The 22213-nt window shown below is 39.9% G+C and overlaps 1 protein-coding gene across 2 annotated transcripts in view; it reads right to left on the bottom strand.

The window, feature by feature from the left end:
* AP3B1 (adaptor related protein complex 3 subunit beta 1) overlaps window positions 1-22213 on the bottom strand; it is a 282184-nt gene that overhangs the window by 75073 nt on the left and 184898 nt on the right. For both annotated transcript variants that reach the window (XM_034773780.1, XM_034773779.1), the window contains exons 21-22: window positions 10147-10219; window positions 8930-9036 (exon numbers count right to left, since the gene is read on the bottom strand). In XM_034773780.1, the coding sequence (XP_034629671.1) occupies window positions 8930-9036; window positions 10147-10219 (180 nt within the window). The remainder of the gene's footprint in view (window positions 1-8929; window positions 9037-10146; window positions 10220-22213) is intronic.

The raw sequence follows: 22213 nt of genomic DNA, 5'->3' as shown, positions 1-22213 counted from the left end.
TGCCATGGCACACATTGCCCTGAACTGTCCACCATCGTAAGGAATCCGGGCTCAGTGGAGAAATTTAGATCAGACTGTCCAAGGGATGGCAATTCGGACAATATGAGTTCAGCCACATCTGAAGAGGATGTAGCTGCAACCTGGCGAATTGGACTACCTGTATGTAGGCAGCCATATGACCCAGCAACCTCAGGCATATTCAGGCTGTAGTTGAGGGTTGAGACTGTAATTCCAAACAAAGGTGGCAAATCGTCTGGAACTCAGTTGGCAGAAATGCCATCTAACTTGATTCTTTGAGATCGGACCAATGTTGACTTCCTGGCTGTTCAGGATCAAACTGAATGCCAGACAATCCACAAAGTAATGGACTGCAGAGCATTCTCAGAAGGAGACTAAGCAGAGGCAACATCCATTTGTTGATCAGTTGACAAATCTGAATCAAAGACTATTAACTATGTGATCCAGCTCAAAAAGAGGAGCTCTCTCATCTTTGTCATCGGGCACACCATCTGAGCAGCAGATGGATTCAGTGAAACTGGCTCTGAAGATTCCACACCACTGAATTTTTGTAAGTCAGGACATCGCTTCTCCATCCGTGAAGTGGATAACTCAAAACCTTCTGAGGCCGAGCTCAATAAGACCCTGGAGTCCAGGACTGCCAGTCTCTCCAATACCTGGGATCTAAGAACATATTCATAGGAGAAGGTACAAACTGACCAAAAGATTGAGGGAACCAGATTTCAGTAGTACAACTGGATGGTTCAGGCCTTTTAACTCTTCCTCTGTCCTCCTTTAAGTGAGGACTCGCTATGGATCTCAGTGAGATAACAATGGCACCAGAGGATGAATTGACATCAAAGGTGAGAATCTGCTTGGTGAACTTGGAGCAGTCTTAGGAGGAGGACGACAAAGATGGAACCAGAAAAAGACTTTCAGTATCCTCTTCTCTACCCCTCTTAAGTCAAAGAGATGCAGATCTACAACCTGACAAAGCTTCTCTTTTGCTTTCCCCATAGATCTCTTGCTTGAATCAACTCAGAAACTGAACAGTGAACATCAGCAACCATAGTAATAGTCCTTTTCAGATTAGAAGATAGCACAGAAACAGGAACAGACAATGGTGCTGTTCCTGCAAATTTAAAAAGCACTGGATCTGGAAAGAGATTAAGCTCCACACTCCTCAGCTGAGATTGATCATGGAACTGGCTTAGGTTTCAGAGTCAGAAGTGCAAGGCCAGGTCTGAATCAGATGGATCCAATAAATCTGAAACATGGGATCTGGCACTGCTAACAGTGGCTATCTTTTCTCTTGTCTTTCCAACCGACACCGTGATCCTAGGCTTCTTAGTTGCCAACTGTACAAACGGTGTTTTTGATGCATAATATGGGAGACTCCAATGGAAAAGAAACAGAACTGACAAAAATCCTGATCCTCTGGATCCTTTAGGCACCATAGTCTTTCAAGAAAAGGTGACTGGAGCTGAAATAGGCCTCAGCTTTTGGATCTGATGATGTTCCAGAACCCAAAGATTTAGCTGCAAGGGCCTCTTTAAGCAGGAACACCTGCTATTCGGTCTCTCCTTATGTGCTCTGAGTGTAAGGTCCAGCAAATAGAACATCCAGAAGAAAACCAGCCTTCTCTGAGTCACTTATGGCAGTGGTTCTCAACCTTTCCAAACTACTGTACCCCTTTCAGGAGTCTGATTTGTTTTGCATATTCCAAGTTTTACCTCACTTAAAAACTACTTGCTTACAAAACCAGACATAAAAATACAAAAGTGTCAGCAAACTATTACGGAGAAGTTGCTTACTTTCTCATTCTGTCTGTATGAAATTTTAGTTTGTACTGAATTCGCTAGTGCTTTTCATGAAGCTTGCTGTAAAACTAGGCAATCTAGATGAATTGAGGTACCCCCTGGAAGAGAACGACTGACTTATGACATCTAACATGGTCTTCTGACACCAGGAAGACAGTTGTGCATGAAGTACATCTTTTAGAACCCGTCTTCTTTTTAAGTTCTGCTATCACATGGAAATTGTCCCCGCTATCAATATATGGAACTTTGAAAGTATTTATTAAATACATTTTTTCTCAAAATAAATGTATTTTTAAGATTAAATATTGAAAAGTAACAAAAAGGGAAATTTCAAATAATGTCAGCTACACCTAACTGTAAAATGGGAATTCCACCTCACAAGGCTATTGGGAGGCTTAATTAATTTCTATAGCTTTACCATCTTCCACTGGAATGTGCTGACAACAAAATGTGAACGAAGAGACAAGATAAAATACTGAAATGAAAAAAACAGCCAGCTAACCAAGGATGCTTCCTCAACTCAGGTGAATAATAAACCTGAATTAACCCAGTACATGTTGCAAGAAACAATCATCAAGGGCCTGATCCAAATTTTATTGAGTCCAATGGGAACTGGATTGGACCTTAATGAAGCATCAGAAGAAAGAAATAGAAGTACTTGACACTAATAGTATAAAAGGGCATTCCAAAACTAACATGCATAATAACAACAGAGGGTCCTGTGGCACCTTTAAGACTAACAGAAGTATTGGGAGCATAAGCTTTCGTGGGTAAGAACCTCACTTCTTCAGATGCAAGTAATGGAAATTTCCAGAGGCGGGTATAAATCAGTATGGAGATAACGAGGTTAGTTCAATCACGGAGGGTGAGGTGCTCTGCTAGCAGTAGAGGTGTGAACACCAAGGGAGGAGAAACTGCTTCTGTAGTTGGATAGCCATTCACAGTCTTTGTTGAATCCTGAGCTGATGGTGTCAAATTTGCAAATGAACTGAAACTCAGCAGTTTCTCTTTGGAGTCTGGTCCTGAAGGTTTTTTTGCTGTAAGATGGCTACCTTTACATCTGCTATTGTGTGGCCAGGGAGGTTGAAGTGTTCTCCTACAGGTTTTTGTATATTGCCATTCCTGATATCTGACTTGTGTCCATTTATCCTCTTGCGTAGTGACTGTCCAGTTTGGCCAATGTACATAGCAGAGGGGCATTGCTGGCACATGATGGCATATATAACATTGGTGGACGTGCAGGTGAATGAGCCGGTGATGTTGTAGCTGATCTGGTTAGGTCCTGTGATGGTGTTGCTGGTGTAGATATGTGGGCAGAGTTGGCATCGAGGTTTGTTGCATGGATTGGTTCCTGAGTTAGAGTTGTTATGGTGCGGTGCGTGGTTGCTGGTGAGAATCTGCTTAAGGTTGGCAGGTTGTCTGTGGGCGAGGACTGGCCTGCCTCCCAAGGTCTGTGAAAGTGAGGGATCATTGTCCAGGATGGGTTGTAGATCACTGATGATGCATTGGAGTGGTTTAAGCGGAGGACTGTAGGTGATGGCCAGTGGAGTTCTGTTGGTTTCTTTTTTGGGCCTGTCTTGTAGCAGGAGAATTCTGGGAACACGTCTGGCTCTGTTGATTTGTTTCTCTATTTCCTTGTGTGGGTATCGTAGTTTTGAGAATGTTTGGTGAAGATCTTGTAGGTGTTGGTCTCTGTCTAAGGGGTTGGAGCAGATGCGGTTGTACCTCAGCGCTTGGCTGTAGACGATGGATCGTGTGGTGTGTCCGGGGTGGAAGCTGGAGGCATAAAGGTAGGCGTAGCGGTCGGTGGGTTTTTGGTATAGGGTGGTAACGTGGCCATCGCTTATTTGTACTGTGGTGTCTAGGAAGTGGACCTCCCGTGTAGATTGGTCCAGGCTGAGGTTGATGGTGGGGTGGAAGCTGTTGAAATCATGGTGGAATTCTTCCAGGGTCTCCTTCCCATGGGTCCAGATGATGAAGATGTCATCAATGTAGCATAGGTAGAGAAAGGGCATGAGTGGACGAGAGCTGAGGAAGCGTTGTTCCAGCCATAAAAATGTTGGCATATTGTGGGGCCATGCGGGTGCCCATAGCGGTGCCACTGGTCTGGAGGTATATACTGTCACCAAATTTGAAATAATTGTGCATGAGGATAAAGTCACAGAGCTCAGCAACAAGCTGTGCTGTGTCATCATCAAGGATACTGTTCCTGACAGCTTGTATTCCATCTGTGTGTGGGATGTTTGTGTAGAGAGCCTCTACACCCATGGTGGCTAGGATGGTGTTTTCTGGGAGGTCACCAATGCATTGTAGTTTTCTCAGGAAATCAGTGGTGTCACGGAGATAGCTGGGAGTGCTGGTGGCGTACGGTCTGAGTAGGGAGTCCACATATCCAGACAGTCCTTCAGTGTGAGTGCCAATGCCCAAGATGATGGGGCGTCCAGGATTTCCAGGTCTGTGGATCTTGGGTAGTAGATAGAATAACCCCAGTTGAGGCTCTAAGGGAATGTTGATTTGTTCCTGTGTTAGTGTAGGGAGTGTCCTGAGTAGATGGTGCAGTTTCCTAGTGTATTCCTCAGTGGGATCTGAGGAAAGTGGCCTATAGAATTTGGTATTGGAGAGTTCTCTGGCAGCCTCCTTCTGGTAGTCAGACCTGTTCATGATGACAACAGTACCTCCTTTATCAGCCTCTTTGATGATAATGTCAGGGTGGTTTCTGAGGCTGTGGATGGCATTGCGTTCTGCACGACTTAGGTTATGAGGCAAGCAATATTGTTTTTCCACAAGTTCTGCCTGTGCACCTCGGCGGAAGCATTCTATGTATAGGTCCAGACTGTCATTTCGACCCTCAGGAGGAGTCCATGTGGAGTTCTTCTTCCTGTGTTGCTGGTGGGAGGGTATCTGTGTATCAGTGCGCTGTTCAGTGTTATCTTGAAAGTATTCTTTGAGTCGGAGGGGCGAAAGTAGGCTTCCAGATCACCGCAGAACTGTATCATGTTCGTGGGGGTGCTGGGGCAAAGAGAGAGTCCCTGAGATAGGACAGACTCTTCTGCTGGGTTGAGTGTGTAGCTGGATAAATTGACGATATTGCTGGGTGAGTTAGAGGTACCCCTGTTGTGGCCCCATGTGGCAGGTAGGATTTTAGACAGCTTACAGTCCTCTACTGTTAGCAGAGCACCTCATCCTCCGTGATTGAACTAACCTCGTTATCTCCATACTGATTTATACCTGCCTCTGGAAATTTCCATTACTTGCATCTGAAGAAGTGAGGTTCTTACCCACGAAAGCTTATGCTCCCAATACTTCTGTTAGTCTTAAAGGTACCACAGGACCCTCTGTTGCTTTTTACAGATTCAGACTAACACGGCTACCCCTCTGATGCATAAAAACAAAACAGAAAAAGATATGAAACCAATGATGTGAAATAACTCTGTTATTTATTCTACTTATTTGGAAAACACGCATATAGTTACTGCCCATTATAGACACCTGTAGCTTACTGAACAGTTTAATGCTTAAAAATACTTGGGGCCTTCTCTACATAGGGAAAATTGATTAGCATAACTATTCTGTAATAGTCATTCTGGAATATCTTGTTTGGTATAATTTAGCTATTCCCGAATAACTTCCCCATGTGGATACTCTATTCTGGAACAAAGTCACTTTTATTTTGGATCAGTGTCCACATGGAGAAGTTATTCCAGAACTGTGGCACCAGAATAGTTATTCTGGAAAGCTAGGTCAAGTCAATTTCCCTGTGTAGACAAGTCCTAAATGAGAACAACAGGACAAACATAACAGCTCTGGTGTTAAGGGAAAGAGTCACTGAATTCTAGTGGCTTTCTTCTGTGTTGCAGAAAAGCTAGACAAAGAAAGTCAATACAAAAAAAGAACAGGAGTACTTGTGGCACCTTAGAGACTAACAAATTTATTAGAGCATAAGCTTTCGTGGACTACAGCCCACTTCTTCGGATGCATACGAAGTGGAATAAATATTGAGGAGATATATATACACAAATAAAGAGAGCATAAACAGGTGGGTGTTGTCTTACCAACTCTGAGAGGCCAATTAAGTAAGAGAAAAAAAACTTTTGAAGTGATAATCAAGCTAGCCCAGTACAGACAGTTTGATAAGAAGTGTGAGAATACTTACAAGGGGAGATAGATTCAATGTTTGTAATGGCTCAGCCATTCCCAGTCCTTATTCAATCCTGAGTTGATTGTGTCTAGTTTGCATATCAATTCCAGCTCAGCAGTCTCTCGTTGGAGTCTGTTTTTGAAGTTTTTCTGTTGTAATATAGCCACCCATAGGTCTGTCATTGAATGACCAGACAGGTTAAAATGTTCTCCCACTGGTTTTTGAGTATTATGATTCCTGATGTCAGATTTGTGTCCATTAATTCTTTTGCGGAGAGACTGTCCGGTTTGGCCAATGTACATGGCAGAGGGGCATTGCTGGCACATGATGGCATATATCACATTGGTAGATGTGCAGGTGAACGAGCCCCTGATGGTATGGCTGATGTGATTAGGTCCTATGATGATGTCACTTGAATAGATATGTGGACAGAGTTGGCATCGGGCTTTGTTACAAGGATAGGTTCCTGGGTCAGTGGTTTTGTTCAGTGATGTGTGGTTGCTGGTGACTATTTGCTTTAGGTTGGGGGGTTGTCTGTAAGCGAGACAGACAACCCCCCAACCTAAGCATTCTCACACTTCTTATCAAACTGTCTGTACTGGGCTAGCTTGATTATCACTTCAAAAGTTTTTTTTCCTCTTACTTAATTGGCCTCTCAGAGTTGGTAAGACAACTCTCACCTGTTTATGCTCTCTGTATGTGTGTATATATATCTCCTCAGTATTTATTCCACTCCGTATGCATCCGAAGAAGTGGGCTGTAGTCCACGAAAGCTTATGCTCTAATAAATTTGTTAGTCTCTAAGGTGCCACAAGTACTCCTGTTCTTTTTACGGATACAGACTAACATGGCTGCTACTCTGAAAAAAGTCAATACACTTTCTTATCACTAGCAGAAGATACAATTCAATGGCCTTACACCAATGTAGCTGCATAGTCCAAACCCTACCAATGATGCAGTTCCTCTACACCAGCACTTGCACTGATGTAGCTATACTGATAGCTACAACTCCCAGTATATAAGACCCAACCCCAGGGAGGTGAAGTAACACACATTACATAGCTACGGTGATGCCATACCAGCTTTGGCTGCATCAGCACAAGAAGATTCATAGATTCTAGGACTGGAAGGGACCTCGAGAGGTCATCGAGTCCAGTCCCCTGCCCGCATGGCAGGACCAAATACTATCTAGACCATCCCTGATAGACATTTATCCAACCTACTCTTAAATATCTCCAGAGACGGAGATTCCACAACCTCCCTAGGCAATTTATTCCAGTGTTTAACCACCCTGACAGTTAGGAACTTTTTCCTAATATCCAACCTATACCTCCCTTGCTGCAGTTTAAGCCCATTGCTTCTTGTTCTATCCTTAGAGGCTAAGGTGAACAAGTTTTCTCCCTCCTCCTTATGACACCCTTTTAAATACCTGAAAATTGCTATCATGTCCCCTCTCAGTCTTCTCTTTTCCAAACTAAACAAACCCAATTCTTTCAGCCTTCCTTCATAGGTCATGTTCTCAAGACCTTTAATCATTCTTGTTGCTCTTCTCTGGACCCTTTCCAATTTCTCCACATCTTTTTTGAAATGCGGTGCCCAGAACTGGACACAATACTCCAGCTGAGGCCTAACCAGAGCAGAGTAGAGCGGAAGAATGACTTCTCGTGTCTTGCTCACAACACACCTGTTAATACATCCCAGAATCATGTTTGCTTTTTTTGCAACAGCATCACACTGTTGACTCATATTTAGCTTGTGGTCCACTATAACCCCTAGATCCCTTTCTGCCGTACTCCTTCCTAGACAGTCTCTTCCCATTCTGTATGTGTGAAACTGATTTTTTTCTTCCTAAGTGGAGCACTTTGCATTTGTCTTTGTTAAACTTCATCCTGTTTAACTCAGACCATTTCTCCAATTTGTCCAGATCTTTTTGAATTATGACCCTGTCCTCCAAAGCAGTTGCAATCCCTCCCGTTTGGTATCATCCGCAAACTTAATAAGCGTACTTTCTATGCCAATATCTAAGTCGTTGATGAAGATATTGAACAGAGCCGGTCCCAAAACAGACCCCTGCGGTACCCCACTCGTTATGCCTTTCCAGCAGGATTGGGAACCATTAATAACAACTCTCTGAGTACGGTTATCCAGCCAGTTATGCACCCACCTTATAGTAGCCCCATCTAAATTGTATTTGCCTAGTATGATGCTGCCCTCTTACCTTTCACAATGTAAGTTGTCACTTGTATGGAACTGTAATTGTATAAGGTCTTGGATAGGGATGATGGGCACTGACACATCATTTAATAGTAAATTTAGACACTTTCCACTTAACATTTTCTGTGTCTGTACTTTTTGTAGCCATCCCAAACTGTCAATAACTGAAAGTAGTCAATTTTTAGTTTTGCTTCCTTTCATGATAAGAGGATTCGGTGGAGGAAATACTGGTAAAGCATCAGGCTGAGAAATAGTAAGTCCCCATGTTTTTATTCGGTGCTATCTGTGTAAATGTTTTGGTATCTTGGCAATTTGTTTTTTCTTTCTTCCTGGACCCAGCATCAAGCAATTATTTCTAGTTTCTAATTTTTAGAAACATTTTCACTGGATTTGTGCGTGTTTGGTTCTGATTTGTAAGTGTGTAAATTTCCGTGGGGTTGGAAAGAAAGCCAAGTTGGAAGGAAGGACTGAGCAAGAGCCCATACTTAAAACGGTTGTACAATACCAAGTGAAGGCAGCCATTCTAAATGTTCATTATTCATACCCTCCTTTCCCCAGCTTTCCAACTGCCACAAATATAGATCAGGAAAAGTTGTTCAATTTGTCTACAGATTCTAGATTGAGAAATTGCAACATCCTTTAAAAAAGTACCTGTTATGGTACTTTCATCAATGACTTCCCCAAAAACACATGAAACAACTAAATTGAGTGGATTTGTTTTTGTTTAGTTGGGGTTTCTGGGGGGAAAAAGATTACTTACATCAATGACTGATGACCTTGACAAGCTTAAACCCTCTAGGTCAGCAACTAAACTTGGAGAGAGAATAGCTGGAGTGGGAACTGCTACAGGAGTTGACACAGGATTGACTGCAGGAAAAGAACAGTTGATAGAAGTGGATTTAACAATTTTTAAAAATGAAATACATTGTTAAAGGCAATTAAATACTTCAATTAATAGCATGTATGCTAAGTTAGCATCTTGATTTAGCTGAGTTATGCTCAAGCATTTTTTAAAATTTAGGAAGATATTAACCTGGTATATCTCAGAAGATAATAGCAAACTCCCAAGGTGAAATTCATATTTACCAAAAGGTCTGAACTTAATGTAAAGTGCTTTGAAGAATGACGGTGGGAGTCCAACAGAAACTAAGAAAATGTAATAAATCAACTTTACTGATTTTATTACGTCATATGTTCAATACAACTTCCTTTTCTAAATTGATATAATAGTCTTTTGTTCCTTCTCCTCCATTGCTACTCTCATACTTTTCCTGTGTATTTCATACTCATTACTTCTGTGCTACATGAACAGTGCCATATTCTTTCATGGTGTTTGGAAAATTAAAGACAATAGACCTAAATCTTTTAGAAATTCCACATGCTTGTCTCTCATTGACTCAAATATGACTTCTGTATGCATTTCACTTTCAGAAACGAGTCTGAAAATAAGACCTATACAATCCTAAAGAATCCACACTACAGGGTTTAGACAGGAAAACAGTTCCAGATCTTTCCATCTTGTTTTAGTACTGCATTGTTATCTGGTCTTCAAATTTTAATTCATAATGTCTTCTCTATAGTAGTTGAATTAGCTGCCAGACTGATTAAATCAATACATCCTAAGGAATGTTTAAGGTACACCTGAGGCAATAATTCGACTTGAGTGGTAAATGAAGTCACGACACACAAAACAAATGCATGTTTCAAATATTAGCACATTAAAAAAAGATACTTTCTGACAGAATTCTAAACTTGACAAGCACAAATTTCAAATTACACATTTAAAAGAACAAGTATGTGATTTTACTAACATCTATATGTGTGCCAGTTAATTGGTATGATAAATGAACAGGATCATTACTTCAGCCATTTAAAATTTGTGGAAATTATTAGGAATTTATCTTGTTGACATGAAAGATTCTTTGATCACATTCTTAAATAAATAAATAAATAATGTTATATAACCAAATTACTTACAATCATCCAAGTCTAATAGGGACACATCTTGTTTAGAAGAAGCTTTTTTCTCTGGTACTGCCATTTGTTTTCTCTGTCAAAATATATGAATATTTCATTTTTGTGATGCCAGTAAAGAGATTCTTCAACACTTTTATAATAGCAAAAAATATTTTCTTCGCTTTAAAAAGAAAAAATATACCCATTTTGCTCAGCTCAGCATTCTGAGAGTTCACCTTGTGAGAAGCATTTCCTACCATGGATAAACTGAACTGTATTCCACAAAAAACTTGTTAGTTAAAATGAACATTTGAGGCCTCTACTAAGCTTGTTTTACTATGTAGTAGGTATTCAAATAAAACTTCTAGGGAGAGACTGAACCTTTCAGGATTTTCTACAGAGGATGCAAGTGGAAAATCTGGTGAAACCACGCCTTTAGAAGGTAAACCAATCTTAAGCAGTGGTATTGCTTTCTCTGACCCCACAAATTCATCCAAATGAATGCAATATTATTATTTGTACTGAAGTGGCGCATATAAGACCCAGTCATGGACTACTGATCCAATACAGGCACTGTGCAAACAATAAAAAGATGGTCCCTGCCACAAAGAATTACAACCTTAATCTTAAAATTTGTGGATGATGCACATATTGGCAATGTGGTAGATAAAGACAGGGCAGTCATACCAAGCAATCCAGATTGAATGGATCCTACTTACAGAATTTGTTTTAATACAACCTACTTACAAAATTTGTTTTAATACAGCCACATCTAAAGACAGAAAGCAGTCCATACCTTCAGAATTGGGGACTCTATCCTCGACAGCAGTGAGTCTAAAAGGGAGATAGTGGTCATAATGAACAAACAACTCAATGTGAGTTCCCAGTGTGATGCTATGGCATAATATGATCCTTGGATGTATAACCAGGAGAGTCAGATTAGGGAGGTGACCGATACTGGAATACTATGTACAGCATCCACATTTTTTAAAAGATGTGGAAAATTTGGAGAAATTTTGGTGCAAAAAAGAGCTACACAAATGATTCAAGAGATGACCAAAATGCCTTACACAGTAAGATACTTAGAGCTCAAAAGAGGATGAAGAGGTGACTTGATTACAGTGTATGAGTACTTTCATGGGGAGAATACACCAGATCTTTAATCTAGTGGAGAAGGGCATAACAAGTACCAATTGCTGGATGTCACAGCCAGACAAATTCAAATTTGAAATAAGGCATACATGGTTAACAGTGAGAATGATAAACCATCGGAACTAACTACAAAGGTACATGGCAGATTCTCAATTTCGTCTTCAGATCAAGACTGGATTCCTTTTTGGAAGACATGCTTTAGTTAAACAAGTTATTGGGCTCTACGCAAGAGTAGCTGGCATAAAATTAATGGCCTGTGGTACACAGGAGGTCAGACAAGATCATGTAATGGTTGCAACTGGCCTTAAAATCTATTAAACTTGTGGGATTTGAAGGTCTGTCAGAGATGGAGGGGAGCACCATTCTCCGAAGAATCACTGCCTGACAAACTGCTCAGAACCCTGTCGGCATAAATACCCAGGGTCTTGCCCTTTGTACCTACAAAACCTCTCTTATCTATTTGCCAGCTGCCAGTGCAAATGAATTTGTAGCATAACTCCAAGTGAAGTCTTGCTGTTACTGGAGATGGGACAGGTCAAGGAGTACTGGAAGATGGAAAACTCCACGGATGTCCTATTTTAAGGTAAATTTACCATGGGTATCAGCTTTAGGGCTATTCTAATTTACTTCCAAGCTGCCCACAACCCCAAATACATACCATTACCAAAATATTAATATACTCATATATATTCAGGCATGCCAGGGGACAGAAGGTCTTGTGGCTAGTGCAGGCTGGAAACAGGTGGAAGTGTTTCACAGCCAGAAATAGAATCCAGATTGCCTAGGTATGTATATAGCCCTCTTCACTCATTAATAAATCATAGAAGAATTTTGTCAACAACACACTTTTGTAAGGTATGGGAAATACTATCCCCATTTTAGGGAACACAGACACAGGATAGATTAAGTGACTTGTCCAAGGTCACAGAGGAAGTTGTGGCAGATCCAGGTCTCCAGAGTCCCAGTCTGGCAACAACCAGAAGACCATCCTTCCTCCCTTTTGGTGTGATCTTTGACAAGTTATCTAACTACTCCATGCCTAATTTTCTCATGTGTAAAATGGAGATGATAATTATCTATCTTACTGGGGCACAGTGATATTAAATTACTAATGTTTATGATGTGTTAATGAGATCTTTGCATGGCAGGCAGATGTTTTTAATAAGTGCCAAGTATGTTTATGACTCTACTTAATGTATGCTTAAACTTGTGGCATGCATGTGCTTTTGTGAAATTTCTACCTTAAACATCTATTTTATAACTGAACTTTTTCAAACCTAAGCATGAATTCCTCCTCAAGGACTCTATAGTTAGCAAATATGAATTTAAAAGTAAAAATACAAAAGAGAAACCATTACCACTACAAACAGTTCTTTTTCTCTCCTGCTGATAATAGCTCACCTTAACTGATCACTCTCCTTATAGTGTATATGGTAACACACATTGTTTCATTTTCTCTGTGTTCCCTTATATAAAACTTCCTACTGTATTTTCCACTACATGCATCCAATGAAGTGGGCTGTAGCCCACGAAAGCTTATGCTCAAATAAATTTGTTAGTCTTTAAGATGCCACAAGTACTCCAAAGGACATATAAACCGAGTTAAGATCTGTGATGCATGTCCCCACTCTCCTCCTCCTGACCAAAAAAGGGCTGTGGATATGGACAAGGGAAGGCATTCAGTACACAAATGGTAAAGCAGTGGCATATGACTCTGCTTTATGGTAGGATTAAGGTTCAAGGGCTAATCCTGGTTACGGTTTCACCCTTATTACTTGCCCCATTCTGGATAGGGCTGTCCAAGATTTTTAACTCCTTTCTTGGGTTTCTGGAGTCCTACTCCTAACCAAACTCTCATGCAGCCAATTAAATTCAATACCAAAAAAGTGTCCCCTTCTCACAAAGGGCCACTGTGGGGAAAGAGTGGAAGTCCTGAGTTTGTCAATAACAACAGTGCCAACTCCATCTGTTGAAAAACCATGGGTCAAGTCCAAAAAATCCAAAATCTCTTGTAATCACTTGCCTCCAGTAGCTGGAACTTTAAGAAAAAACATCAAATATCTTGAGAATCATGATAAAAGTCATGAGAGTTGGCAACACAGCAATAATAATACTAATAATTGATAGGAAAGATAAGCACAGAAGAAATGACAGCCATCTGAGGAGCAGCAGCTGCTCATTCAACCCTGTACTCTTATCCGGGTTGAGGGTACATAATGCAGAAAAGAGGGTGTGTTTGGCCAACCCATTTTTCTTTACCACTACCACCAAATTTACATTTTGGGGCTCAAGGGAGAGATGATAAAAATGAGAAGAGGAAGGGGACACAGAAGGAAGACGCCACCCTCCCCTTAAAAGACCAGTAACAAAAGAATTTAGCCACATCTTAACCAAGGAATACACCCATTCCAGTTCTGGATAGAACTAGAATCAAAACTATAGGCCGAGCTGTCTTGATTCTAAGAACACAAATAGCCCACCTGTAATTAGAATATGTTCAGATTCAAGGTTGAGATCTGACCATTTTTAGTGTACACTGAACCTTGAACCAATTTTTCCACCACATTACATCCTCGTAGTACTCCTCTGGTTTATTGAAGATTTCAACGATATACCATTTTGTGACACCACAAATTAAGTGCATGATTTCAATGAAGACTTCCAATATTCATGGTGTTACATTCTGGAATAGCTTTTCTGAACCAGCAACTAATAAGAACATATCACAGAGGTTGAAAAATGACTCTTTAAAAGACAATTAAAATGTATTTTCTGCACTGAAGTCAATTTTCAATCTGTTTTGCAGTTCATCTTAGATGTGTGAAAAACATCCCCTATTGGGCTCATGTAACTCAAGGCCTGAACAGGTTTTCCTTTCACTTTCCCAAAATATTTTTGGGAACTACAACTACAGGATCATTATTTCAATTCTGTAATACATGGCAGAAAATGTCATGTCATTATGTGACTTATTAAAATGCTGTGCTGAGCACAATAGTTGTAGTTTTCCTTCAAACAACAACAGTATACAAGGGCCTTCTGGGAACTGTAGCCTCCCACCCAAAAAATCAAACCAACTAATTCAAGATAAAGTTAAAACATGAGGCAAGTCTTATTTTCTACTTCATAACCAAGATCCTGTAAACACTATTAAATATACATCAGGTCACAAGCAAACATAAGGACAAGGCAAGTTAAATTAGTCTCTCTTATTACAACTTGATTTTTTTTTCTTTGAATTTTAGAAAGAAAGAAATTCATTGTCTTTCTGGGAATAATAAATAGCCAGGGACGGAAACCAACATTATCAGGAGCTATTTCTACTGAATAAAAAAAAGCCTTGCATTCCAAATCAAGGCTACAAAAAGGTTCTGATGTTTGGCATTTCTCTGACATTTTTCATTTTTTTTTTTAAAATAAATCCACAGTAAAATCAAAACAGCTTCCTACCGAAAGAACCTTCTATGGAAAAAAAGCTGAATGCTAAACAAAGAAGTTAAGCTATATTCTATCAAACATTTCTCCATTTGCAATTCATTTTGGTAATAGAGATAGAACCTGGATAAATGCATATAGGACTTGAAGCAGGAGATTTCTCTTGCTCAATACATAATTCATGTGCTCCGCCTGCAAAGTGTGTAAAATGAAAATTTCACACCACAGCATGAGCCATGGAGCTGCAGAGAAAAGGCAGATGAAATCATATTTTACTGTGTGAATTTTATTTTTTAGTCTCCCAATATTTATACAAAACCATCATCGACAATCCAAATGCATTGACAGATCACCCACTGTTCCCATTGTGTTAGCACTTGAAAAGAGATCAGGCAGAAAGATAGACAATTTGTTTTTGTATATTTTTTTTAAATAGTGGATCAGGTTTTTAACAGCTGAGTGACTGTATTAGGTTTGTATAAGGACGCTAACGGTAGCTGATTTTAAAATCCCAATGTAGATACTCCTATTTATCTGTGCATCATCCTCAAATCTCCATTTTATTTCTACAATATTTGATTATGTATCTGAATACCTCAGAGTGTCCCTATTGCAAAATGAAATACAAAACAGCAGGGTAAAAAAGTGAATTCTCTACTCACTGTAGTTTAAATAGAATAAAATAAGCTTTTTCAAAGTTAAATTTGTAAAGAGTGAAACGTGAAAACATTAAAAATATTACATGCTGAAAAAGTGATTTTGGGCCATTTTACATGCTCAATTTCCATAGTAGAAAATATACGTAGATGCAGATGCAAAATACTTATACAAAATGCAACCATTTTTCTTAATGGTTGTTGTGCTAAATAAGGTATTGATTCAAGACCACACCATGAAACAACAAATGGAAAACAAACTCAAAAATAGGCTCAACATACTATAAAGTTCATTGGACCTGGAGTGAACCTGGAAATGTAACACAGTCAATGTTAATTTCTTGCTTCATATAGCATAATATTTACATGAAATATTTTCAATTTGAATTATAGAGGAAGAACAACAATGATCTTATGTCTCTTTGTACACTGGATCAAACTCGTATAGAAACTGTAAGGACTGGACAATCAAAAAAACCTCAGTTCATAAACGCCAATAAGATTTTTTTTTTTTAGTTTAAAAAATTCTTCCACCTTCATGAGGGTCGTTCCACTCTAAAGCAGTTTATAGAACACAAGGTGGCTCTCTTTAAATAGCACTTTCATAACTTCACAAATCTATGCTTTTGATACAATATAGGATCATTTAATAGAAAGAGCTAAAACTGCATATTACATTCAGACAAGACAAATATGTGAGATTTACAGAGGTAATGTAAAATCTGCAGACTTCAATCCACATAGACCTTATGTAAATTGTTGTGGAAGTGAAAGTTAAACCTGTTATTTCTTGTACCTCTCTTTACTGTAGGAAATATTCCTGTCAAACCTTAGCTATCTTCTCTATAATATGCAGGTCTGATTTCTTTTCTGCAGTGTTTTAAAGTTGAAATTTTTTAAATTCACAATGAACACGATCAATTCATTTATTAACGTACTATTAATGCATGCGTGTGTGCGTGCGCGTGTGTATACACACACTTGTCGGCCCTAATAAATAATCAGATGTTTAAATACAAACAGTTAAGTACAATCTTTGGCCCCACAATCTATGACCTGATCCAAATGGGAAGGCCCCACAATCCAAATCTGATTCCATTGGCTTTATGTGGGAGAAAGTGTCAGATCACATTTATCAGATTATACAACTGGGGACCTCTGTAAACAAACAAACAAAATTAACCAAACACCTCTGCATAGATCAGCTAAAGTGCACAATGGTGACCAGCAAAGAACAGATGTTTTAAAACTTTGTATGTGACCTTTGTAGGATAAGCACAATTTGCTTTGTTTATACAGCCTATTTATGTGATATACACTAGTGGTTCTCAAACTTGGGCTGCTGCTTGTTCAGGGAAAGCCCCTGGTGGGTCAGGCCGGTTTGTTTACCTGCCGTGTCTGCAGGTTCGGCCAATTGCGGCTCCCAGCCAATGGGGGCTGTGGGAAGCCGCAGACAGCACATCCCTCAGCCCGCGCCGCTTCCTGCAACCCCCATTGGCCTGGAGCGGCGAACTGCAGCCAGTGGGAGCCGCAATTGGCTGAACCTGCAGACATGGCAGGTAAACAAACCGGCCCGGCCCACCAGGGGCTTTCCCTGAACAAGCGGTGGCCCAAGTTTAAGAACCACTGATATACACAAACAATCATGACGGGCCAATCCTTAGTGCCCTGCATACTCAGAACTCCCAGGAAAGTAAATGGAAATTATGAGTGTGCAATCAACGGTAGGATCAGATCCACATGATACATAAGCTAGTTTCATCTTAGATTTTTACAGTGTCTAGAATCAATGCAAACAATTATATTTTATTTTGGTGTCTGAACAGTAAAATTAATCTAAAGACTTTCCATGTGGCATAGGCTTACAGAATTGCTGCATAATGAGAAGCTGAGTTAAGAGGAAATGTGTTCAACACAGAGGTACTATTGACACTAATATACATTACACACTGCATATAAAATATTTAGTATATCTATAATGTGTGTAAACATACAAAGATATATATACACACACACACACACAATATATTTTTCAGGTAAACTTTTCTTGAAATAGAACTGAAATGCAGAATAAAATCTGTTCTAGTGAAAAATAATTTGCAACAGTTTAAAATACATTATTTTAAACAAAGCCTTCTGCACCTGTATATTTAACAATGGGACATAATGTACAATTGTAATACAATATCTTTTGTGATATAATCATGAATATTCTTCATACAATACAGCAGAGATTACTATTTTACTCTGCATTATAAGGAATGCTGCTTATCTGACAAAGTTTCATAAGAAGTTTTCTTCAAGGCAAAGATGGTTTCATTATACAAAGGATTGTATTCTCTAAGCTTAAGCTCTAATGATTATACACAAAGTCACTACAGGTATCTTTGTTGAAGAGTTAAGCTTGGGTGACTGGCACCCAGGCCAGCCTGGCCCAACCATGAGCAGCCATTCTGCTCAGACATACTTGAGTTAGCGTCCTCACTGGTGCTGCACTTCCTCATGGGTATTACTAGGACTTCCAGGAGCATATCCCATGGTTCTTTGTGCTGCAGAAAGCTAAACCACTATGATTCTTTCCCAGTAAATTGTGTAAGAACTTGTCTGGTCTTCTGGAACCTTGGGCACACGGGAGTTACTGTGGGAAGACACTAGTGGGCTATCAGCACTCGAGTGGTTTAGCTTACATCCTCACTGCAAAATAGGCAGATTACCATCTTGATTGAAAGCAGAACCTGGGCTCTAACCCATACCCCAGCCTTGCCAGCTAGCTTGGGTTTAAAGTACCACTAAACAGGGGCAAGAGATTTGCGTATATGGATGGGAGGAAGGGAGTTAGGAGAAACACCCAGGTAAGAGTGCAGAATATACATGCAGCTGCACAATAAAAATGCTCTATATCTACATCTGTTTATACAGAATATTAGTTAGTTTTGATGAAAATATCTACACTCAATAGGGAAAGTTCTCCCAAATTATACGATCTGTAAGGAATAACTGCAGGTGATGCTGCTGTGAGCTAACCACAAGTCTTGTATAAGTATAGAGACATGAGAATTGAGACGGAGGTTGAAATATAAGCGACTAACACAGAAGCAATTAAAATACCTAAATCTCTCACACCTTGTTATGTACTATCCTGCACTTAAATGGTACCACTGATTTTTGGAGAGGGGGAAGAGAATAAATTTTATTCCAGACTTAAAAATATGGTGTACTCATTTATTTATGAATGACAATATTTTTCATGATTTATTAAACTATAAGTGATCACCCTAACCAGCAAGAAAACCCCCTCAAGGAAGTAATTTTATCTCATGTATCCATTATTTATCTTGTAGCATCAAGAATAGTTTTAGTTTTATAGTGTTAGCCAGCATAAGCTGTAGTAAGGTTTTTGGGGGAAAAGAAAAACGGTAACATTTTTCTCTGAAGTTGAGATATTCGGATGTAAATTCCATCGTCACCAGTCAGAAGTGGTATAAATAACATACAACTAATTCTTATTTATCATTTCATAAAAATGTTGGCATCTACTTCATGGACTCAAAGACCTTATCTACATGTGCAGCAGCATGTAGAGTATGTGTAGCACACTCAGACTACAAGACCAGAAGGGACCACTGTCTAGTCTGACATACTACACACTGCAGGCCACACAACCTCACTCATCTACTCCTCTAATAGGCCCATAGCTACACACAGCAGCATATAGCTTTGGTTACCAGAACCTTTCCCCGCTTCCTCCCCCCCACCAGAGTCTTTTGCTGCAATGGGGAAAGGCTCTGGCAGCAGGACACTAAAAACAGCAGTGTAGATGTGAGAGACACTGCTTCGGCGCATAGAGCACCCATGTAAAGTATATACCCCTGGGGCTCCAGCATGTAGGGAATTCTACTCTATAAGCAGTGCCTCACCATCTACACAGATATTTATACCCTGCTTGCATTGTCTGTTCTCTACACGCTGCCTTAAGCACAGACGTACCTATAGTCAACTTCAGGTACTTGCAAAAAGAAGAACAGGAGTACTTGTGGCACCTTAGAGACTAACAAATTTATTAGGACATATTTTTCCAAGAATGAAGGCACGTATATGACTAGTGCTATATACCTGTTACAGACACTTGGTCACATAGTCACAAAAATGAGGATATAAGCCAGCAACAGAGATAAGGCAGTATACGTTGTGTGGCGCAATTTTTCCATACACTGCACAGCTGGATACCGGAAAGCACTCAATTGGAAATTCCAATATTGGAAGGGATGGCACAAAGAAGCGGCCAACTCCTTTTTGGAAAGAGGAGTTAAAGAAACTTATTATTTCTGTGAAAACCCACATTCTCAGTGAACGGATACAACCAAAGCTACTGAGAACAGATTTCAGGTTGATGAGGAATGGTGGATTTTGTGATGGGGAAAAATATTGGTATATTAGATAATATACAATTTGCTATTATTTTAACAGTGTGGTCATGCACCAACACAACATGCAAAAGTTTGGAATTGTTCAATTGAAGCCCACCTCTCAATGGCCAGTATTCTTCATCTCTTTCTTCCAACTGCCTACATCGTTGCTTGTAACACTGGTCTACAATTTTTGAGAAGTTGTCGGCTTCAGAGATAAAGTGTGCTATTTATTATGTATTTTGATGTGCTGAATTCAAATATGACAATTAAAACAACTGATTGGCTACTGTTTCTAAGATATTTAAGTTTTTACATTTTAGGTCTATGTATATTGTGTAGATAGTAGAGTTTTAATCATAAATTGTAAACCTAGGTCTTTTCATGTGTTTATGGTTGCTTTACATGATAATATTTCACCTGTCCTGTTTATGTAACACTTCAAAAATCAGCAAGAGGGTTATAGAAATAAAATTTATTATGAAACAAAAGGCAAAAAACTATTATGTACATAGTTTGGTCCTATTCAGTGTCTACTTGGCGCTTCTTGGCTTGTCTCTTGTATTCATTAAATGGAGCATCTCTTGTCACTGTCCAGCAATAGTCTGCAAGCACCGATGGGCTCCATTTGCCCTGATAGCGTTTCTCCATTGCTGCAATGTCCTGGTGAAATCGCTCACCGTGCTCGTCGCTCACTGCTCCGCAGTTCGGTGGAAAAAAATCTAGATGAGAGTGCAAAAAATGTATCTTTAGTGACATGTTGCAACCAAGGCTTTTGTATGCCTTGAGGAGGTTTTCCACCAGCAACCTGTAGTTGTCTGCCTTGTTGTTTCCGAGAAAATTTATTGCCACTAACTGGAAGGCTTTCCATGCCGTCTTTTCCTTGCCATGCAGAGCATTGTCAAATGCATCATCTCAAAGAAGTTCACAAATCTGAGGACCAACAAAGACACCTTCCTTTATCTTAGCTTCACTTAACCTTGGAAATTTTCCACGGAGGTACTTGAAAGCTGCTTGTGTTTTGTCAATGGCCTTGACAAAGTTCTTCATCACACCCAGCTTGATGTGTAAGGGTGGTAACAAAATCTTCCTTGAGTCAACAAGTGGTGGATGCTGAACACTTTTCCTCCCAGGCTCCAATGACTTTCGGAGTGGCCAATCTTTCTTGATGTAGTGGGAATCTCTTGCACGACTATCCCATTCGCAGAGAAAACAGCAGTACTTTGTGTATCCAGTCTGCAGACCAAGCAAGAGAACAACCACCTTCAAATCGCCACAAAGCTGCCACTGATGTTGGTTATAATTTATGCACCTCAAAAGTTGTTTCATGTTGTCATAGGTTTCCTTCATATGGACTGCATGACCAACTGGAATTGATGGCAAAACATTGCCATTATGCAGTAAAACAGCTTTAAGACTCTTCTTCGACGAATCAATGAACAGTCTCTACTCATCTGAATCGTGAACGATGTTGAGGGCTGCCATCACACCATCAATGTTGTTGCAGGCTACCAAGATCACCTTCCATGAAGAAGAATGGGACAAGATCCTTTTGACGGTCACGGAACATGGAAACCCTACCATCACCTGCCAGGAGATTCCACTGCTGTAGTCTGGAGCCCAACAGCTCTGCCTTACTCTTGGATAGTTCCAAATCCCTGACAAGGTCATTCAGTTCACCTTGTGTTATCAGGTGTGGTTCAGAGGAGGAGGATGGGAGAAAATGTGGGTCCTGTGACATTGATGGTTCAGGACCAGAAGTTTCATCCTCTTCCTCGTCTGACTCAAGTGAGAATGATTCTGGTGCATCAGGAACCAGCAGTCCTTCTCCGTGGGGTACTTGGCGTATAGCTGATGGAATGTTTGGATAATGCACAATCCACTTTTTCTTCTTTGACACACCTTTCCCAACTGGAGATACCATGCAGAAATAATTGCTGCTATGATCTGTTGGCTTTCTCCAAATCATTGGCACTGCAAAAGGCATAGATTTCCTTTTCCTGTTCAACCACAGGCGAAGATTTGTTGCACAAGTGTTGCAGCATATGTGTGGGGCCCACCTCTTGTCCTGATCTCCAATTTCGCAGCCAAAATAAAGGTGATAGGCTTTGTTAACCATAGTGCTTATACTGCGCTTTTGTGATGCAAAAGTCACTTCACCACAAACATAGCAGAAGTTATCTGCACTGTTCACACAAGTACGAGGCATCTCTGCTCACTTTGGGCTAAACAGAAATGTGTCCCTTTGCAAAATCAAACACTGACAAATAAGAGAGCACGACACTGTATGAATTCTAGAGCTGATATAGGGCAATTTGTTCAGCAGAGTGATGTAAGCTTCGTTATGATTGCATCGTCCATGACTTCTAGGAATAACATGATGCAATTCATATCATGTATGATGCAATACCAGCTTCAGATTGCATCATTCATTGTTTT

Source organism: Trachemys scripta, chromosome 6 (genome assembly GCF_013100865.1).
Source record: "Trachemys scripta elegans isolate TJP31775 chromosome 6, CAS_Tse_1.0, whole genome shotgun sequence".
NCBI classification, from domain to species: Eukaryota; Metazoa; Chordata; order Testudines; family Emydidae; genus Trachemys; species Trachemys scripta.
Note: the sequence above shows the minus strand (reverse complement) of the source record. Positions and strands in the feature narration are given on the sequence as shown.